Source organism: Ursus americanus, chromosome 19 (genome assembly GCF_024610735.1).
Source record: "Ursus americanus isolate L20-20 chromosome 19, mUrsAme1.1.p, whole genome shotgun sequence".
Classification (NCBI taxonomy): domain Eukaryota; kingdom Metazoa; phylum Chordata; class Mammalia; order Carnivora; family Ursidae; genus Ursus; species Ursus americanus.
In genome coordinates this window covers 17840494-17855158 of record NC_142145.1, presented here as the reverse complement: position 1 = coordinate 17855158, position 14665 = coordinate 17840494, and the positions used below count along the sequence as shown (strand labels likewise).

The following is a 14665-nucleotide window of genomic DNA, read 5'->3' as shown; positions in this document are numbered from 1 at the left end:
CTATGAGGTAACCACAGGATTCCTAAGAGGTCTTCACACATCAAGGGAAGCATGAGAGGGAAAAGTTAGCCTCCCTCCAAAGGAAATAAAAATTACAAGTGGAAAGCTGGGGAAAAAATATCAATTTTACAACTTTTTAAGTGATCCTTTCCTATTTAGTGCTATTTCAGCACAAATAGAAACTGGGTAAAAAACACTACTACATGATTCATGTTCGTGTCATGAACATGTCGTGTTAGTAAGATCTGTGTATGAAAATCAAGGTTCCTGTTAGTATTAAAAGTGTTGTATTGGTGTATGTAACTGGCAGTTGACCCTGTATGTGTGTGAGTGAGTGAATAAAAGCAGTTTAATAGACTAGAGAACTCAAGGCACCACTACTATCAGGTTTAGTCTTTACCCTCGTTAGAAATGCAAGTGGGGGGAAAAAAGTGAGATAAAAACATAAAAGTGTTATTTATTATCAAATGATGCTTTAAATAATACCTAGAGCTTATAGAAATATATAACTATGGTTTTTTATAGTTAATATAAGTGTTTTCATAGAATATGCATTCCGTAAATGTAGGGTGCATTAAGTGAATCTACACTTTGTGATAAGGATAAAGAAAAGCCCCAGAAGACAAATTCATTATTAGCGAATAGCACATGTGTGCGCGCACACGCGTGATGGCTTGTATGTTCATCTTTTGAAAGAGCTAGTCGTCGTTACTGGTCAGATAGTACAAAAATGTTTTAAATTGGTGTTTTGTCACTGGTCAGTTCATGATGGGACAATATTCTTCTTGCCAAAGCAACAAGTTAGTCATGGTAGAATCCTGTCAGCTCTTTAATCAGTGCTCTCGTAGGCTTTATTTTGCTATCTTTGTCTCAATCCTTTTCTCATTTTTAGTGTTTTGCTGTTACAGCAAAGTGTAAATAATTTTCTTGCAGCTTTGCTCTTATGTAGCACTTTTAAAAAACAGTAAGAATAAAGTTGGAACACTTCAAAAAAAACGCTTGAGTTAAAAAGCTTGGAATAAAATAGCACTAAAATATGAGCTATTGTTATTAGTCTTGACTGCACAACAACAGAATTCAAACAGCCAGAGGGCCTAAGTTAATTGTGATTTATCCAGTGCTGGATTTTAGTGCTTTCTGCTTTTCAAAGTGTTTTGTTTTATTTTGATTTGTTTCCCACTGTTCCGATCATGTCTACATTTTTGGTAGTTCATTTCTACTTTTGGCTAAACACACATGGTGGTAGTGGTAGTGGTGTGTTACATGGTAGATTCCTACCATGAAGCTACCACAGTATCTATCACTTACCTATCTCGCGGGTGAGAAAGTCTAGTAATTTAATAAATGGACCTTGAATATGGTCTCAGAGTTGCTTGAGTAATGCTGAATTCTATCCTGTAACAAAGTGAATTAGGAGCCTCTTGGCATTCTCAGTTAAGAGCCAGGGACCTGTAGTAGAAATCTTAGTTGTGATACTTACAGTGGGAGAAGGTGCCCTGTAGTGCCTCAGGATAGTACATTTATTACAAATGGTAATGGTTTCCAATCTTCAGATATCATGGGCCAGTAAAATTTCCAAAAATAAAATCCGAGAGTATGTAACAGTGTTTTACATTTTTTATTTTGCTCACTACAGACATTAAAAAATAGCACTATCTTCATCACTTTTTAAAAAAATATTTGTTTACTTATTTTAGAGTGAAAGCACAGGCATGTGGAAGCGGGGGGGGGGGGGGATGGGGCAGAGAGAGAGAGAGAATCTCAAGCAGACTCCCCACTGAGAGCAGAGCCCTACATGGGGCTGGATCTCACAATCTGAGATTTTGACCTGAGCTGAGATCAAGAGTTGGAGGTTTAAGAGACTGAGCTACCCAGGTACCCCTTTATTTTCATCGTTTTAAAAAAAATCTTTTATTCACCAAAAAAGTGGTAAGAATATAAGCACTCCTTTAAATTGAATAAATTTAGCTTTATGAAAGAGACTTACTACATTGTTTCTATCTTTGCCATTTCACCATAGAGCCGTGGAAATTTCCCATGGGCCCGCATAGGTTTGTACTAGACTTTTGGAAATTTCTGATATGTGCATAATTTTGTTGACTGTGTGGGCACACACAGGGTAAAGTAATTCTCAGTATTTGCCAGAGCAACATTTATTAAGTGATAACTGAATATAAAGCATGGTGTTAAGCCTTATGCCAAACAAAGTATTTTCAAAAAATTTCATATGGCCTAGGGAACTCATTTAGCAGATGTGAAAAGGTAATAAAATAAAAATAAATAAAATTAGCTTTAGAAAATGAAATAAACGCCAAAAGATGCCATATTGTTATTTGTGAAATGTTTGGATAGCAATTGCTGTATTAAAAAGCATTTCATTCTAAGGTAAGCAGGGAAGATAGAGAAATTCTAGATGTACAGTAGACCATTTTGTGACCACAACGCAACTAAGTTAGAGCCAAGACAATTGCAGGGATCTTATTATGGTTATATTTAGCTGTCGAACCAATGATGGCAACCTTCTCGTTATGTGAGAAAAGATGAACCGTATATTTTATTTAATCTTCTGTTTGCAGGAGACACTAGTAACTGCAGTTGAAATTATGCCTTCATTCAGGAGGAGATTGATCATAAAGGATACAGTTTTGAATCCATAGCTGGGTAGAGCATCAGGAATAAAGCATGGTCATAAAGATGCAAGTTGTGTTCGGACCTGTGTACTGGTCCCATTACACACAGCCTGGGCCACAGGGGCCCGTACTTCTTCCCCAGGCCTGCAGCTAAGCACTCGCCTTCTGTAGTTCTTAGTTATCTCATCTGAAGCACGGGAATGGATGCTATTTTTCTCAAGTCCTTTCAGTTTGAAAATTCTATGATTCTAATTAATCCATTTGGCTGGGAATGAGTAGATCCAAATTAAACAGGCAGTAGGTCTTACCCCTTTCTAATCACAAGACAACCCAAGTATTGATCTTTCTAAAATGAAAATCTAATCAAACCTCTCCCTTGCTTAAAACTTTCAGTGGTTCCCCATTGTCACCAGAATAAACAAACTTCTAGTATGGCAAATGAGACCCTTTGTGATTGGGCTGTAATAACCTGTCCTGCCTCGTGTCTCATTGTTCTCTTTCATCCACTTTGTCCTCTTTCCTCCCTTGCCCGTCACCTCAACCTCTCCCTTTTTCCCCAACAGAGTTTCTAGACATATTGAACTATGTGTAATCCCTTGATCTGGCCACTTTCCTCTCTCATTTTCTGGCCTTTAGACATGCTCTTCTCCCTGTCTGGAATGCATTCTTTCCACAGTCCTCTCCTTTGAGTAGCTAACTCCTACGTTTTCTTTAGGTTGGGGTATAGAGGTCACCTTTCCCTGGAAGCCTTCTTACACCTCTAAGACGAGGTTAAGTGCTCCTATTAAGTTCTGTCTTGATACCATGTACTTTTAAATAGTCTAACACCATTCAGAATGTATTCACATGACCTGTTGCTCAAGTGTCTCCGGAACTAGAGTGCATTTTCTTGAGGGAAAGTCTTCTTTCCTTTTGTTTCTCCAGCACTTAGTATTGCATAGCAGCACTCTGTAAATAGTTACCACAGGAATCTTTGGATGGATAGTTGGGACCACATTGCGGAAAACCTTGAATGAATGTCAGTCCAGCTTGTTGAACTTTTTAATACTGCCACTAGAGAGCCTTTTATAGAAGGAATCAATCATGATGGCAGAGAATAACATCATTCTGTGCCTTGCTTACTCAGCGAGGCACTGTGGAACAGTGGGGCATTTACATAAAATAAATACATATTTTTGTACAAAATTAGATTTCATTTTACACAGATTAAAATGCAACTGTTATTGGGTACCAAAGGTTTAAGGAACATTCTGAGAGATGAAATTCATAAAATTGTCATAAGACTTTTTCTATCAAAAGGGAAGATACCATGGGTATCTCAATTTTAGCTGTTTTATCACCTTGGTCCATGCTGCAGAGCAGCAATGTCTTATGGAAACATAAGTCAGATAAACCCTGAAGTAGAGAATACAGCGTAAGCTGAAAAGGGAATTTTAAATTTACCTATCCGTTTCTGTTATCGTAACAACCATTTCTTAAAGGGTCCTTCCTTAATATCACCAGGAAGAATCTATGATTAGGGAGTTTGAAGCCTTAGGCATCCGAGAGTATTCCTTCAGAACATCAGGGTCATTTTTCCTGGTAGCATTGAAGTCATAAGCATCTTATTAATCAACCAAGCTGGAAATCAAAATGTTTGACTTGAAAACCCACTTCGTCTTCTCTTATTTACATGTTTTGCTTGGAATAAGTTGTCAGAGACCACTTAAAATTCCAGGTGTGGCATTTTAACATTCTTCTGTCTTTATAATCCAAAACAGACCACTGAAAGATAATCAGACTCCACTTAGGAGGTTTACAATGTGTGTGTTAAATAGGCCGTTTTTCTCTCTGCTTCTCTTGGTGCCACGTGTCCGGCCAGAACTGTGGGGATCTTTGCGTTGTGGTACCCAGAGACTGTGATCTGAACTAAAGAAGGAGAAATGCTGTAGAAGAATTTTACTTATAAGATCATTGAATGAAATAGAAAGTGATTTAAGAGAGGGGATGTTGGTGCTATAGGGAGCCTGCATTTCCTGCTGAGCTGGGCATCCTCACTGTGAGGGTAGATCACACTTTGCAGGAGAGCAACAGATACCCTGGGGGGACCACTGCAAGGCCAGGGGTCTTTTGAAGTACGCTTACTCATTCTTCCTTTCCTGTCATTTCTTTGGAAGGGAAGTGATCACATCCCCTCTGCTGTCCTTCCTACTTTGTCAGAAAAATGATGAAAAACATCAAGAAACCGGCCACTTAACGGTTTACTTTTGCTCTCAGGATAAAATTGTCAGAGTGGTAAGGAAGCTGCCTCCAGAGTTCCCACACACAGGCTCCAAGAAATCAGCAAGGTCCCTAGTATTGCCATAATGCTCCTGCCTGTAATGAATACAGAAATAGTGGAGTGCAGTTAAGGAAAATGATGATTGAAGTGCTATAAAACATTGTATTGAATGGGAACCTCACTGCCCCTTCACAACACTGCTTCCCAAGGACACACCTTCAGAGAGCCCTGTCCCCTAGATTGGAGCCGTTGCTGCTTGAGCTCCAGGATGTCTGCAGAGAGCAGCAGCGGGGCTTTCTCTGCAGCTCTTCCACCTTCCTAGAAAGAAAGAATAACAGAAAAGTGGTGGGGAAAAGTGGCATTTGGAAATCTCGTTCTGGCAAACTGGAGCAGGGAGCGGCATTAGAATGTACACGCGGTAAAGGCAGAGATATTTCCATCTTAGGTTCATAATGTGTGCAGAGCACTGTGCTTGGTGGTAAGGGAGATGTAAAGTTGCATGAAACACAGTTAATGTTTCCTCCAGGAGGCTTTCCATGTAAATGTACCTTTTCAGTTTACTTCAGGAGTTGTTGACCCAAGAACCACGGCCTCCTTGAAATTTTTTTGCAGAATTTGATGGATATGTGTATGTATTGTATGCAGTTTCCTGGGGAAAAGACTGATGGTTTTCAACAGATTCTTCAAGGGTTCTGTGGCAGAAGATGTTCTGAACCACGAACAAAGTGTGTTCACAGACTCTTATCCGGGCTCTCATTTAACAATTGGCTAGGACATAAAAATGAGTAAATGCTTTTTTCTGTTGGATGCATTAAATTAGAGGTGATACGCCATGTTCTTAGTTTTGAAAACAGACAGGTTCAGCGTGCTATTCGTCACGAGCCCTGACTGCCATTTGTGGAGCCCAGTCGGGTGCTGGGCTCGTGGCAGGACACTTGGCAAACACCAGCTGATCCAGCACTCCCGTGCTGTGTGTGAGAGATAGCTCTCGTCTTCCCCATTTTACAGACAAGGAGACGGCAGCTCATGAGTACCTTCTTCAGCCTGCCCCCTAATAAGTTACGAAACTGTGGTTACTTCTCTGTCTTAGATCTGAAACCTGCGTGCCCCTTAACCAGTCTGCTGTACTGTTCTGTGATTTGTAAACAGTTTTGTGTCTTCCCCTCAAGAAACCAAAGACCTCTTCTAAATCGCAGTTTGCTCTTCACCATCCCTATTTGCTTTTTTAAACGTCAAAATGCCTTTTGAAATAGATGCGCTTTTACAGCTTAACGGCCATTAGGCTTATGTATATAAACTGTTAGCATTATCAACGTAAAGAAATACATGTCAATTAAAATCGAGATCATTTCATCAGATTTAGAAGTGATATCGATCTGTCTTTTAATTTCTTTACCAAACTTGCGTGAAGAACTTACCACATTCGTCACATCATTGTGCTGGATCAGTATAGCAGAATATGGAGACACATAGATGTTTGTGGGGGAAGCTTCTTTAAACTATACCTCTGCCTTCATCCCTCATCCCTGCTGATAAACATCACCTGTGATGACAAGTGTTACTGATGGAAGTATTTGACATATGAACTCTGTTAGGTGCAGAGGAAAGATGAATACCATATAACATTATTTGAAACCATTTCTGTTTCGCAGAATGCTGAGTAGGGAGAAACCTTGTTTGGAAGTTAGGATGACTGATATGTTTTGAAATTACATATGCTTATTTATACATAATTCTTATGACATTAAAACATTTTAGAATATGGTATAAAATATTGTAGCCTAACTTATCTCTTTAAAACATGTGGCTGAGCAAACAGTAAATTTGAGATCTTTTACTTATTGTTCAAAACCCCTTTTTAGTTAAAAAAAAAAGTGGTTTATACTTTGAAAATATCTTTAAAGAAAACATCACAAAAGTAAAATTACTTTATTTCTCTGCCTTTTATTTTGTAATTTTAGGTAAGGCACTGACATTTCTTCTGCTGCAGCCCCCAAGCCCCAAACTTCCTCCACACAGTACGATCCGAAGAACAGCCATTGATCTCATTGGACGTGGTTTCACAGTCTGGGAGCCTTATATGGACGTGTCTGCGGTCCTCATGGGGCTTCTCGAACTCTGTGCTGATGCTGAGAAACAGCTTGCCAAGTATGTGCTCAATTCCGGTTAATTTGTGGGGTTTTCATTTGTGTTTTTTCAGTTGGTGATTTGTTTACTTTTGTTTGAGGTGATTGATTGCCCTTGATAGATTGTGTGTTTTTAATATACCAAAAAAAATTGATGAATATCTCAATATATGCAATTTTGGATATAGACAAGGAAAGGGAAGTATATTTCTGCAATTTGGGCACACATGGGATTTAGCATTGAGCCAGTGAATGACTGATCTGTGACATTGTGCCTTGACATATTATTATCAAATAATAGTTTAAACATATCACTTCTAAGGAAAATTATGTATATATTTTCTCAAAAATGTTTTACTGTTAGAATACATGGCCAAATAGTTTGGGGAATTATTCCTTCACACTCACAGTAATTTTTAAATCCACTTTCTTGAGGTTTCACTTGCACAGTCAAGGACCAGCTGTAGGAGGTTGCAGAGATCCAGGGAAGCAATAAGGAGAGTAGAGGGAAAGGCAGATGAGTTGAGGGAGCTGCTGCAGTGAAATAAATGGGAAGCCCTTGGTGGCCAAGCGGCCAGGAGTGATGGGAAAGGGATTGGGCATGGTAATAGAGGTTCATGTTGACTTGAGAACTCAGCCTCCTAATTCTTGGAGGAAGGTTTTTGTTCTTGTTTTTTATTTTATTTTATTTAAGATTTTATATATTTTAGAGAAAGAGAGAACAGGGGAAGGAGCAGAGGAAGAGGGACAAGCAGACTCTTTGGTGAGCGCAGAGCCTGAGGTGGGGCTCAACACAGGGCTCAATCCCACGACCCTGAGATCATGACCTGAGCCAAAACCAATAGTCAGGCATTTAACCAACTGAGCCACCCAGGCACCCCTGTTTTTGTTTTTTTTTTTAGTATAGCCATCCTCATGGTCGTGAATTCCTAGTGGTAGGAATCCTTGAACTGGTTCATGATGCCTCCCTTAATGTCAATGTTATCACCTCTTTGATTTTCGCAATGAATGGCATTTCATTCTGATCTCTCTGTTGACCTTGGAAAAAATTAGAATTCTCTGCGCTTTTCTTCATGGTTGTCTTTCTCATCTCCCACAGTTCCCTTATGATCCATCATTGCTCTAGGCTCAGGAAGTGGAGATCAAAGTAGCTATTAAAAGGCTAGACTGAGATGGTGTGGCTTTGTCTACAGATTGGGCATTCCCAGCCCAAAGTCCCAAGATGGATTGGTAGGAGACAGTATTCATTTTCAGTTTAGGCAGCTGTCCCGCCACCACCTCCTATCATACTGCCACACTTCCTAAACATTACATCTGTATCTCTCCCTAGCTGTATGCTCTTCAGCAAATCACTTCATCTCTTACCTCACAGTTCGGTCTACAAGTTGGGGCTAATTAAACACCTACCTCATAAGGTTGATATTAAATGTGTTTCTGTTTGCAAAGTGCTTAGAAGAGTACTTAGCACATATTAAAAGATTGAATGGATGTTCCCTATATGGTAGCAGTAAGGGTGGTGATGCCATTGTCATTGTTTTAGTGTTCAACAGATCAAGAGCTGCTTGGTTCTAGAATGAATAGTTCGACATAATGGCAGCCAGGGTAGTTTTTGGATACAGGAGACATGAAGGTTCTTGACTGACTTTAAGAATTAGGAGGGAACTGAGCTCATGAATTTGAAGCAATAGTAAGAGGCAGGTGGCCTTTGTGCAAAGCCCAGAACATATTTCCAACCCTTTGCCCTCCCATTGGCTGCAGCTTCCCTGTATACCTTCCAATTTTGTGCTGACCTAATTTTATAGCCTGTTTTCAAAGCTGATCTAAACACAATTTCAAGAGTATACAGTCTTGTTTTGTTGCTTGGGAGAAGTGATGGGCTTTATTTTAGGCATAGTATTTAATATTTTGTTTTATTTTGTTTTTAAATCCATTTACATGAAGCTTATATCAGCAAACATAAAGATACACTGTGTTTTATCTACATGTAGTATGTCCACAGACACAAATACTTTAGTTCTTCAGTAGGTAATTTAAATCTTGCTATTACATCCTTTTCTGTCACGAAGATTCGTTTAACACTCTATACACAGCTCTAAATAAATGAATGTATCAGCATGTAGCCTTGAGGAGTCCAATGTAATTTTCATCATGATAAATTGCATAATAAGCAAGAAAATGTTTGCTTATTAATCTATAACAAGATTTAGATTGAAAATGGCCTGTTACATCCATGGCACACTTGGTACAGGCTGCAGAAGGACTGAGATGGGGCAAAACCGAGCAGGGATGTGTGCCGCTTCCCCTCATGATGCCTGCATACTGGGCCACCCCTCTGGCCTGATTGACTCTGTGCACTGTAACAGTGCTCGGCCACCTCACTTCTCACTGCCATGTTAAGCTTGCTTTATGAAGAAGCTTTTATGTTAGGCTTGTGCTTTTTAAAGTTTCAGTTCATGTTAACTGAAAAAGCAAAAACATACCCAGTGCTTCCCTCTTTATTCCCATTCTTATGAGTTTATGAGGGAGGGGATTGACGGGGGCAGCCAGCTCAGGCTGCTCCCTGGTTCTGGAGAACACATATGATAGAAGAGTTTCTTTCTTCCTCTCTCTCCCCCATATATTGACATCCTCTGTCAGAGATGATTCCTGAGAGGTCCCCTGAGAAACTGTAGATGGCTCGATTGATAGGGCATTTTTCCAGAATTAAAATGCCTTTATTTTAGAAATAGGACTGAGAATTTTACGTCTTTGAAATCAAAATAACACCAGTTATTTTCTAATGTTTTCAGCTATTTTACCAAATTTTAAATTATGTTTGTTAACTAAGCAAGCTTTTACTGAGTAGTTAATATATATGGAAGGAACACTGTTGGGTGTTGTATGCAGTTACAAAGTTGCATCAAACACAAATCCTGTCTCCAAGGCACTTGCAGTCTGAAGGAAGGACAAGATCTTCTCCCCGGGGGTAACCATGATGCAAAGCGGAGGGGGAGAGGAAAAGGTAGGGACGCTCAGAGGACAGGGAGGTGAATCACAGCTGGGTGCTCAGAAAGGATGCCAGTAAGAGTTTTATTTGCATCTCTCATTTGAATAATTTTGAGGAGAGGCAGAAGAACAAGGCCACACAAAAGGACAGAGGTGGGAAGGTACAGGCATGCCCAACAGATGCTGACGAGCTCCTTAAAACATACATTGTTTTTAACTAATTTTATCTATTCCTTACAGAACTTAAGCTGTGGGGAGCGCCCATCTAAAACTTGAACATAAGTTCCTTCCCAGTTATGTCTGGGCAATAGAATTAGGGCTAAAAAGAGGATTGGTATAAAACGATTATAAACATGATAATAGAAGATTATAAAACAAATCTGAAAGAGGTTCTGCCTCTTGTTCACAGAAACACTGTCAGTGAAAACAGTGCGGCTCAGACCTAGGTCTCGCCGAGCCCACGAGCTCTGCCGTCTACCACGGTGCAATCTCACACCCCCAGAGTGAAAGATCTAGAGAATACCAAAAGTGAAACAGCCTATTCATAGGACTTAAAAGCAGTCAACTCAGAATTTTCAGCGTACTTTCATATTTTAAAAATATACTGAATGAAATCATTTCCATCAAGAATTTTGTACCCTCTAGAAATTATAGCCTATTTAAATACCAGTAGGCTCCTTGGGGGCCCGGGCCATGTATTATATATTTATCCATATTTATTCATAACACTGTCACATGATTTGCATTCAATAAACATTTAAGTCAAAGAATTTTAGAGATGAAAATCTTCAGCAGCATTCAATCCAGAGCTCTCAGTATGCTATTCAATAAAAACAAGGTTAAGAGAATGATACAACTTGCCTGAGATCTCACCAGAACTGGGAGAGCTGAAAGTATCACCCGAGTATCCCAACTCCCATTTTGCTTCTTCCACACCTGTATAGTCATGCCACCCTTTATGTGACCCGGGAGCCACAGCTAGACTCTCTGAGGAATTTTTTAAATTAATGATTATGGGTTGCTCATTCATGTTGGACTGTTTAATAGAAAATGCAGGTGCTCTTCATTGAAATCATAGAGCCATTAGAGCCATCCATCCCTAGCTAACTGTGAGAAAAATAGAAACATGCAGTATTATGTTTTTTATAAATCCATCACTTTTTAGGTCACCATGGTTATGTATATATGGATAGAATTTACAAACAGTAGAAAATCCTACTTCGTAAAAAAACAGAAAAATCCTTGTGCTTTTAGGAGGCTAGACTCCGTTCTGTACGTTATGGTCTGATTGTGGTTCTCTTCTCCCAGTTCATGTTGCAGGGCCTTTACTCTGAAAGAGAACAGCACAACTGTGCTGGCCTCCGCTGCTGGAAGCGGGCAGTCGCTCTACCATGACGGAAGGATGTTAATGAATTACAAAAAGCCCGTTGCTTTTCTGGAATAGTCACAGTTTACCAAACTTTAAAGGAGAAACATATAGTCAACTAGAAACCACACATGCTTTGATAACATACAGATAAGCCCCATATGTTAGAAATAGTCTTTTTGAACTATATACAGTTGGAGAAAAAGAATTGACATTTTAACTTAAATTTCAACCATATTTTTTTATATATGGGGTAGGGTAGAGAAAAGAACATACCATATAAACACTAAGGTATTTTAGGATTTTATATTTAAACTATTTTTCCTATTCACATGACAGTTTATTTATTTATTTATTTATTTTAGAGAGAGAGTGCATGTGTGCAAGTGGGGGGTGGGTGCAGAAGAAGAGAAAGAATCCCAAGCGCTGGGCATGGAGCCTGTTGTCACAGGGTTCGATCTCAGGACCCTGACATCATGACCTGAGCTGAAATCAAGAGTCGGACATTTAAGTGACTGAGCCACCCAGGCACCCCACATGTTTATTTTTAATAGAAAATTTATAATCTGAGGGAATCGTTTAACTAAATTCTGTTAGCATAGTTCTTATATTACAACTCATAGTTGTAAATGTATACAACATAGAGGAAATAGGTTTAAACGATAGGCATTTATTGGGAGAATCACATTTGTGTTTAGGAGACTAATGCCACCTTTGAGTTATTAAATTAAGCATTAACATGACAGACAAGAACTGATGATTCCTTATTACATTGAAAACACTTGTTAGTACATCTGTTTTTACCAGGAAGGGGTAAGATGGAATTCCCACTTGTTATGTAATTACGTATATATTTTCAGAATAATTGTAGTCTTTGTTTTCAGTGAGGACTGTTTTCAATGCCCTGTTACACATTATCTTAGCCATCTTGGACTTCCATAACAAATACCACAGACTGGGGGACCTCAACAACAAAAATACATTTCTCTTAGTTCTGGAAGCTGGGAAGTCCAAGAACAAGGTGCTGACAAGGCAGGTTTCTTTCTGAGACCTCTTCTCTGGGCCTGTAGGTGGCTGCCATGATGCTCTGTGCTCACAATTAGGAGAGAATGAGAGCAAGTTTTCTGGTGTCTCTCATACAGCATGAATCCCATCACGAGGACCACACCCGCATGGCTTCATCTAACCCTAATTACCTCCCAGAGGCTCCATCTCCAAATACATCACATTGGGGCAAATTTTCAGGGGAAACAAACATTTAGTCCGTAATACTGCTGACCATGATTTGTGGATTATTCTATGAAAGTTTAAGTGGCTTTTTCCCCCGAATATTCTCTTACAGTATTCCTTAATTTGACAGATGGGGAAGTCTGACAATTGTAGATGGTGACATTTAACTATAGTGGTCTTACATGTGACTTTTAAAATGCTTTTACCACGATGGAGTCAGGGTTAGAACAGGATTAATGAGCAGTCACGTAAAGAATGAGCTCAGCCTGAGCGGACTGTTTTTCTATTCATGATTTTTATTTACAGTATCTATCATCTCTGGTGTTTCATATGGGATGTGTGTACTGAAATGCTGAGTAAAATAGAGAGTATGTCATATCATAGTTTTTAAACTAAAGACCCATCTTACAAACCTATATAACAAATGATCTGCATAACAGCCAGATAAGCAGGATCAGATGAAAAGAGTGATTTCTGTGTTTATATACCGATTCCAGAATAAGGCAGATACCCCTTTAATTTCACACCTCTGATAGTATGATCCTTCTTCATTCAGTTAGAATCCCACATTAAAATATATCACATACACAGTGCACCTTTGACTTCCAAGATAACTACATGTAGAATTAGACTTTGTCTGTTGGGACTACTAGATCAATTACTGTGACTTCATTGCTTGGTCAGTTCAGTCAAATAACTGGCTTAAGTGACTTTTTTTTTTTTCCTGCTGGATTTGCCAGGTAACTTCATTTAGCACATAACTATTGAGCTACCACTATGTCCAAGGGCTACACTAGGCACTTTGGGGGGATCACAGGCTTAGAAGGCATGGTACCCATCTGCACAGAGTTCACAATACAAAACTAATTCATAATGCCTGGCAGAAGCAGATTCAGTGCTAACAGCCTAGAATAAATGGGTTTCATTGTTGGCTGTTTTTGTTTCAAGAGATTGTAATTGAATGCTCTAGCAATTGCAGAACAACACATAGGCTTCCACAAGAATTGAACAGAGGGGAGGGAGGAGAGTGTGCTAATGGGGGAATGGGTAGTGGAGAAGCATAAGCCACATACTACAGTCAAAAAAAGAATGGAATTTTAGGAACCAACCTTGAAATTATCCTGGCGTCAGGAGCATGGTGTTGAAAAGACTGTTTTAAGTTAGTGAAACTAGATTATGGAGGACCTAGAACCTCGAGCCAAGGGGCTCAAGATTTTTCTTAGAAACCCTGGGACCCACTGAGGTTTTTAAGCAGGTAAACCATGAAATAAAGTTAGTGCTTTTGAAAGATGACTCCAGCAGTGATACATTAAATAGACTAGAGGGGAGAGAAGGTTTGTCTTCTTCCCACGTGCCTTGGCAACTCCTCTCTGTTCTCACACTCTAACCCTCCTGCCTGTGCACTATGGATGTGGAGAACCCTGACCTCAGAACAAGAGATGTGTCCACGTTCTGAAGTCCTGCACTCCAGCCATTGGACGCTGATTGTGAGACTCACTCAAACGTACCCTTTGACGCCTTACAAATTGTTGGATGTTCCAGCTTCCACTAAATTCATGAGCAATACTTTAATATGTCTTTGGTTAGCTTCCTTACCTATTACCCTACAGCTTCTCTTCCACATGCCAAGCGTTACCATTTCTCTTACCACAAGGAAGTTTGCCGGTTTCCCCAAATTCTCAAGATCATTTGCTGAGATGGATTAAGGGTGATGTGTGACTGGGCCTTTAACTTTGAAACCAGTGACCTGCTGTTGGATGATCTCATTTTCTTTTCACTTTATTTCTATTTGTGAGAGTCATCTTGGGTCAGAAGAAGCATCTATTGCGTGCATAATGTAGGTGAGATGCAGGGCTGGAGGTTTTTACATTTCTGCTCATTTAATCTTCTCAACAACCTTGTGAAGTTGTTACTTTAATAGACCCATTTTCCACACATCGTGCTTACTCAGTCCAGGGTGGCCGCAGGACACAGCATAAGCATAGGGGACATTAGCCACTTGTCATCCTCAGGTGAACACATACATGCATAGTCATTCATTCTCATTCTTTCTGTTGCCCCCCTCCCT

At 39.6% G+C, this 14665-nt stretch overlaps 1 protein-coding gene across 3 annotated transcripts in view; it reads left to right on the top strand.

Moving 5' to 3' along the window:
- WDR7 (WD repeat domain 7) overlaps positions 1-14665 on the top strand; it is a 346017-nt gene that overhangs the window by 236154 nt on the left and 95198 nt on the right. For all 3 annotated transcript variants that reach the window (XM_045790167.2, XM_045790166.2, XM_045790168.2), the window contains one exon: positions 6852-7038. In XM_045790167.2, coding sequence (XP_045646123.1) covers positions 6852-7038 — 187 coding nt within the window. The remainder of the gene's footprint in view (positions 1-6851; positions 7039-14665) is intronic.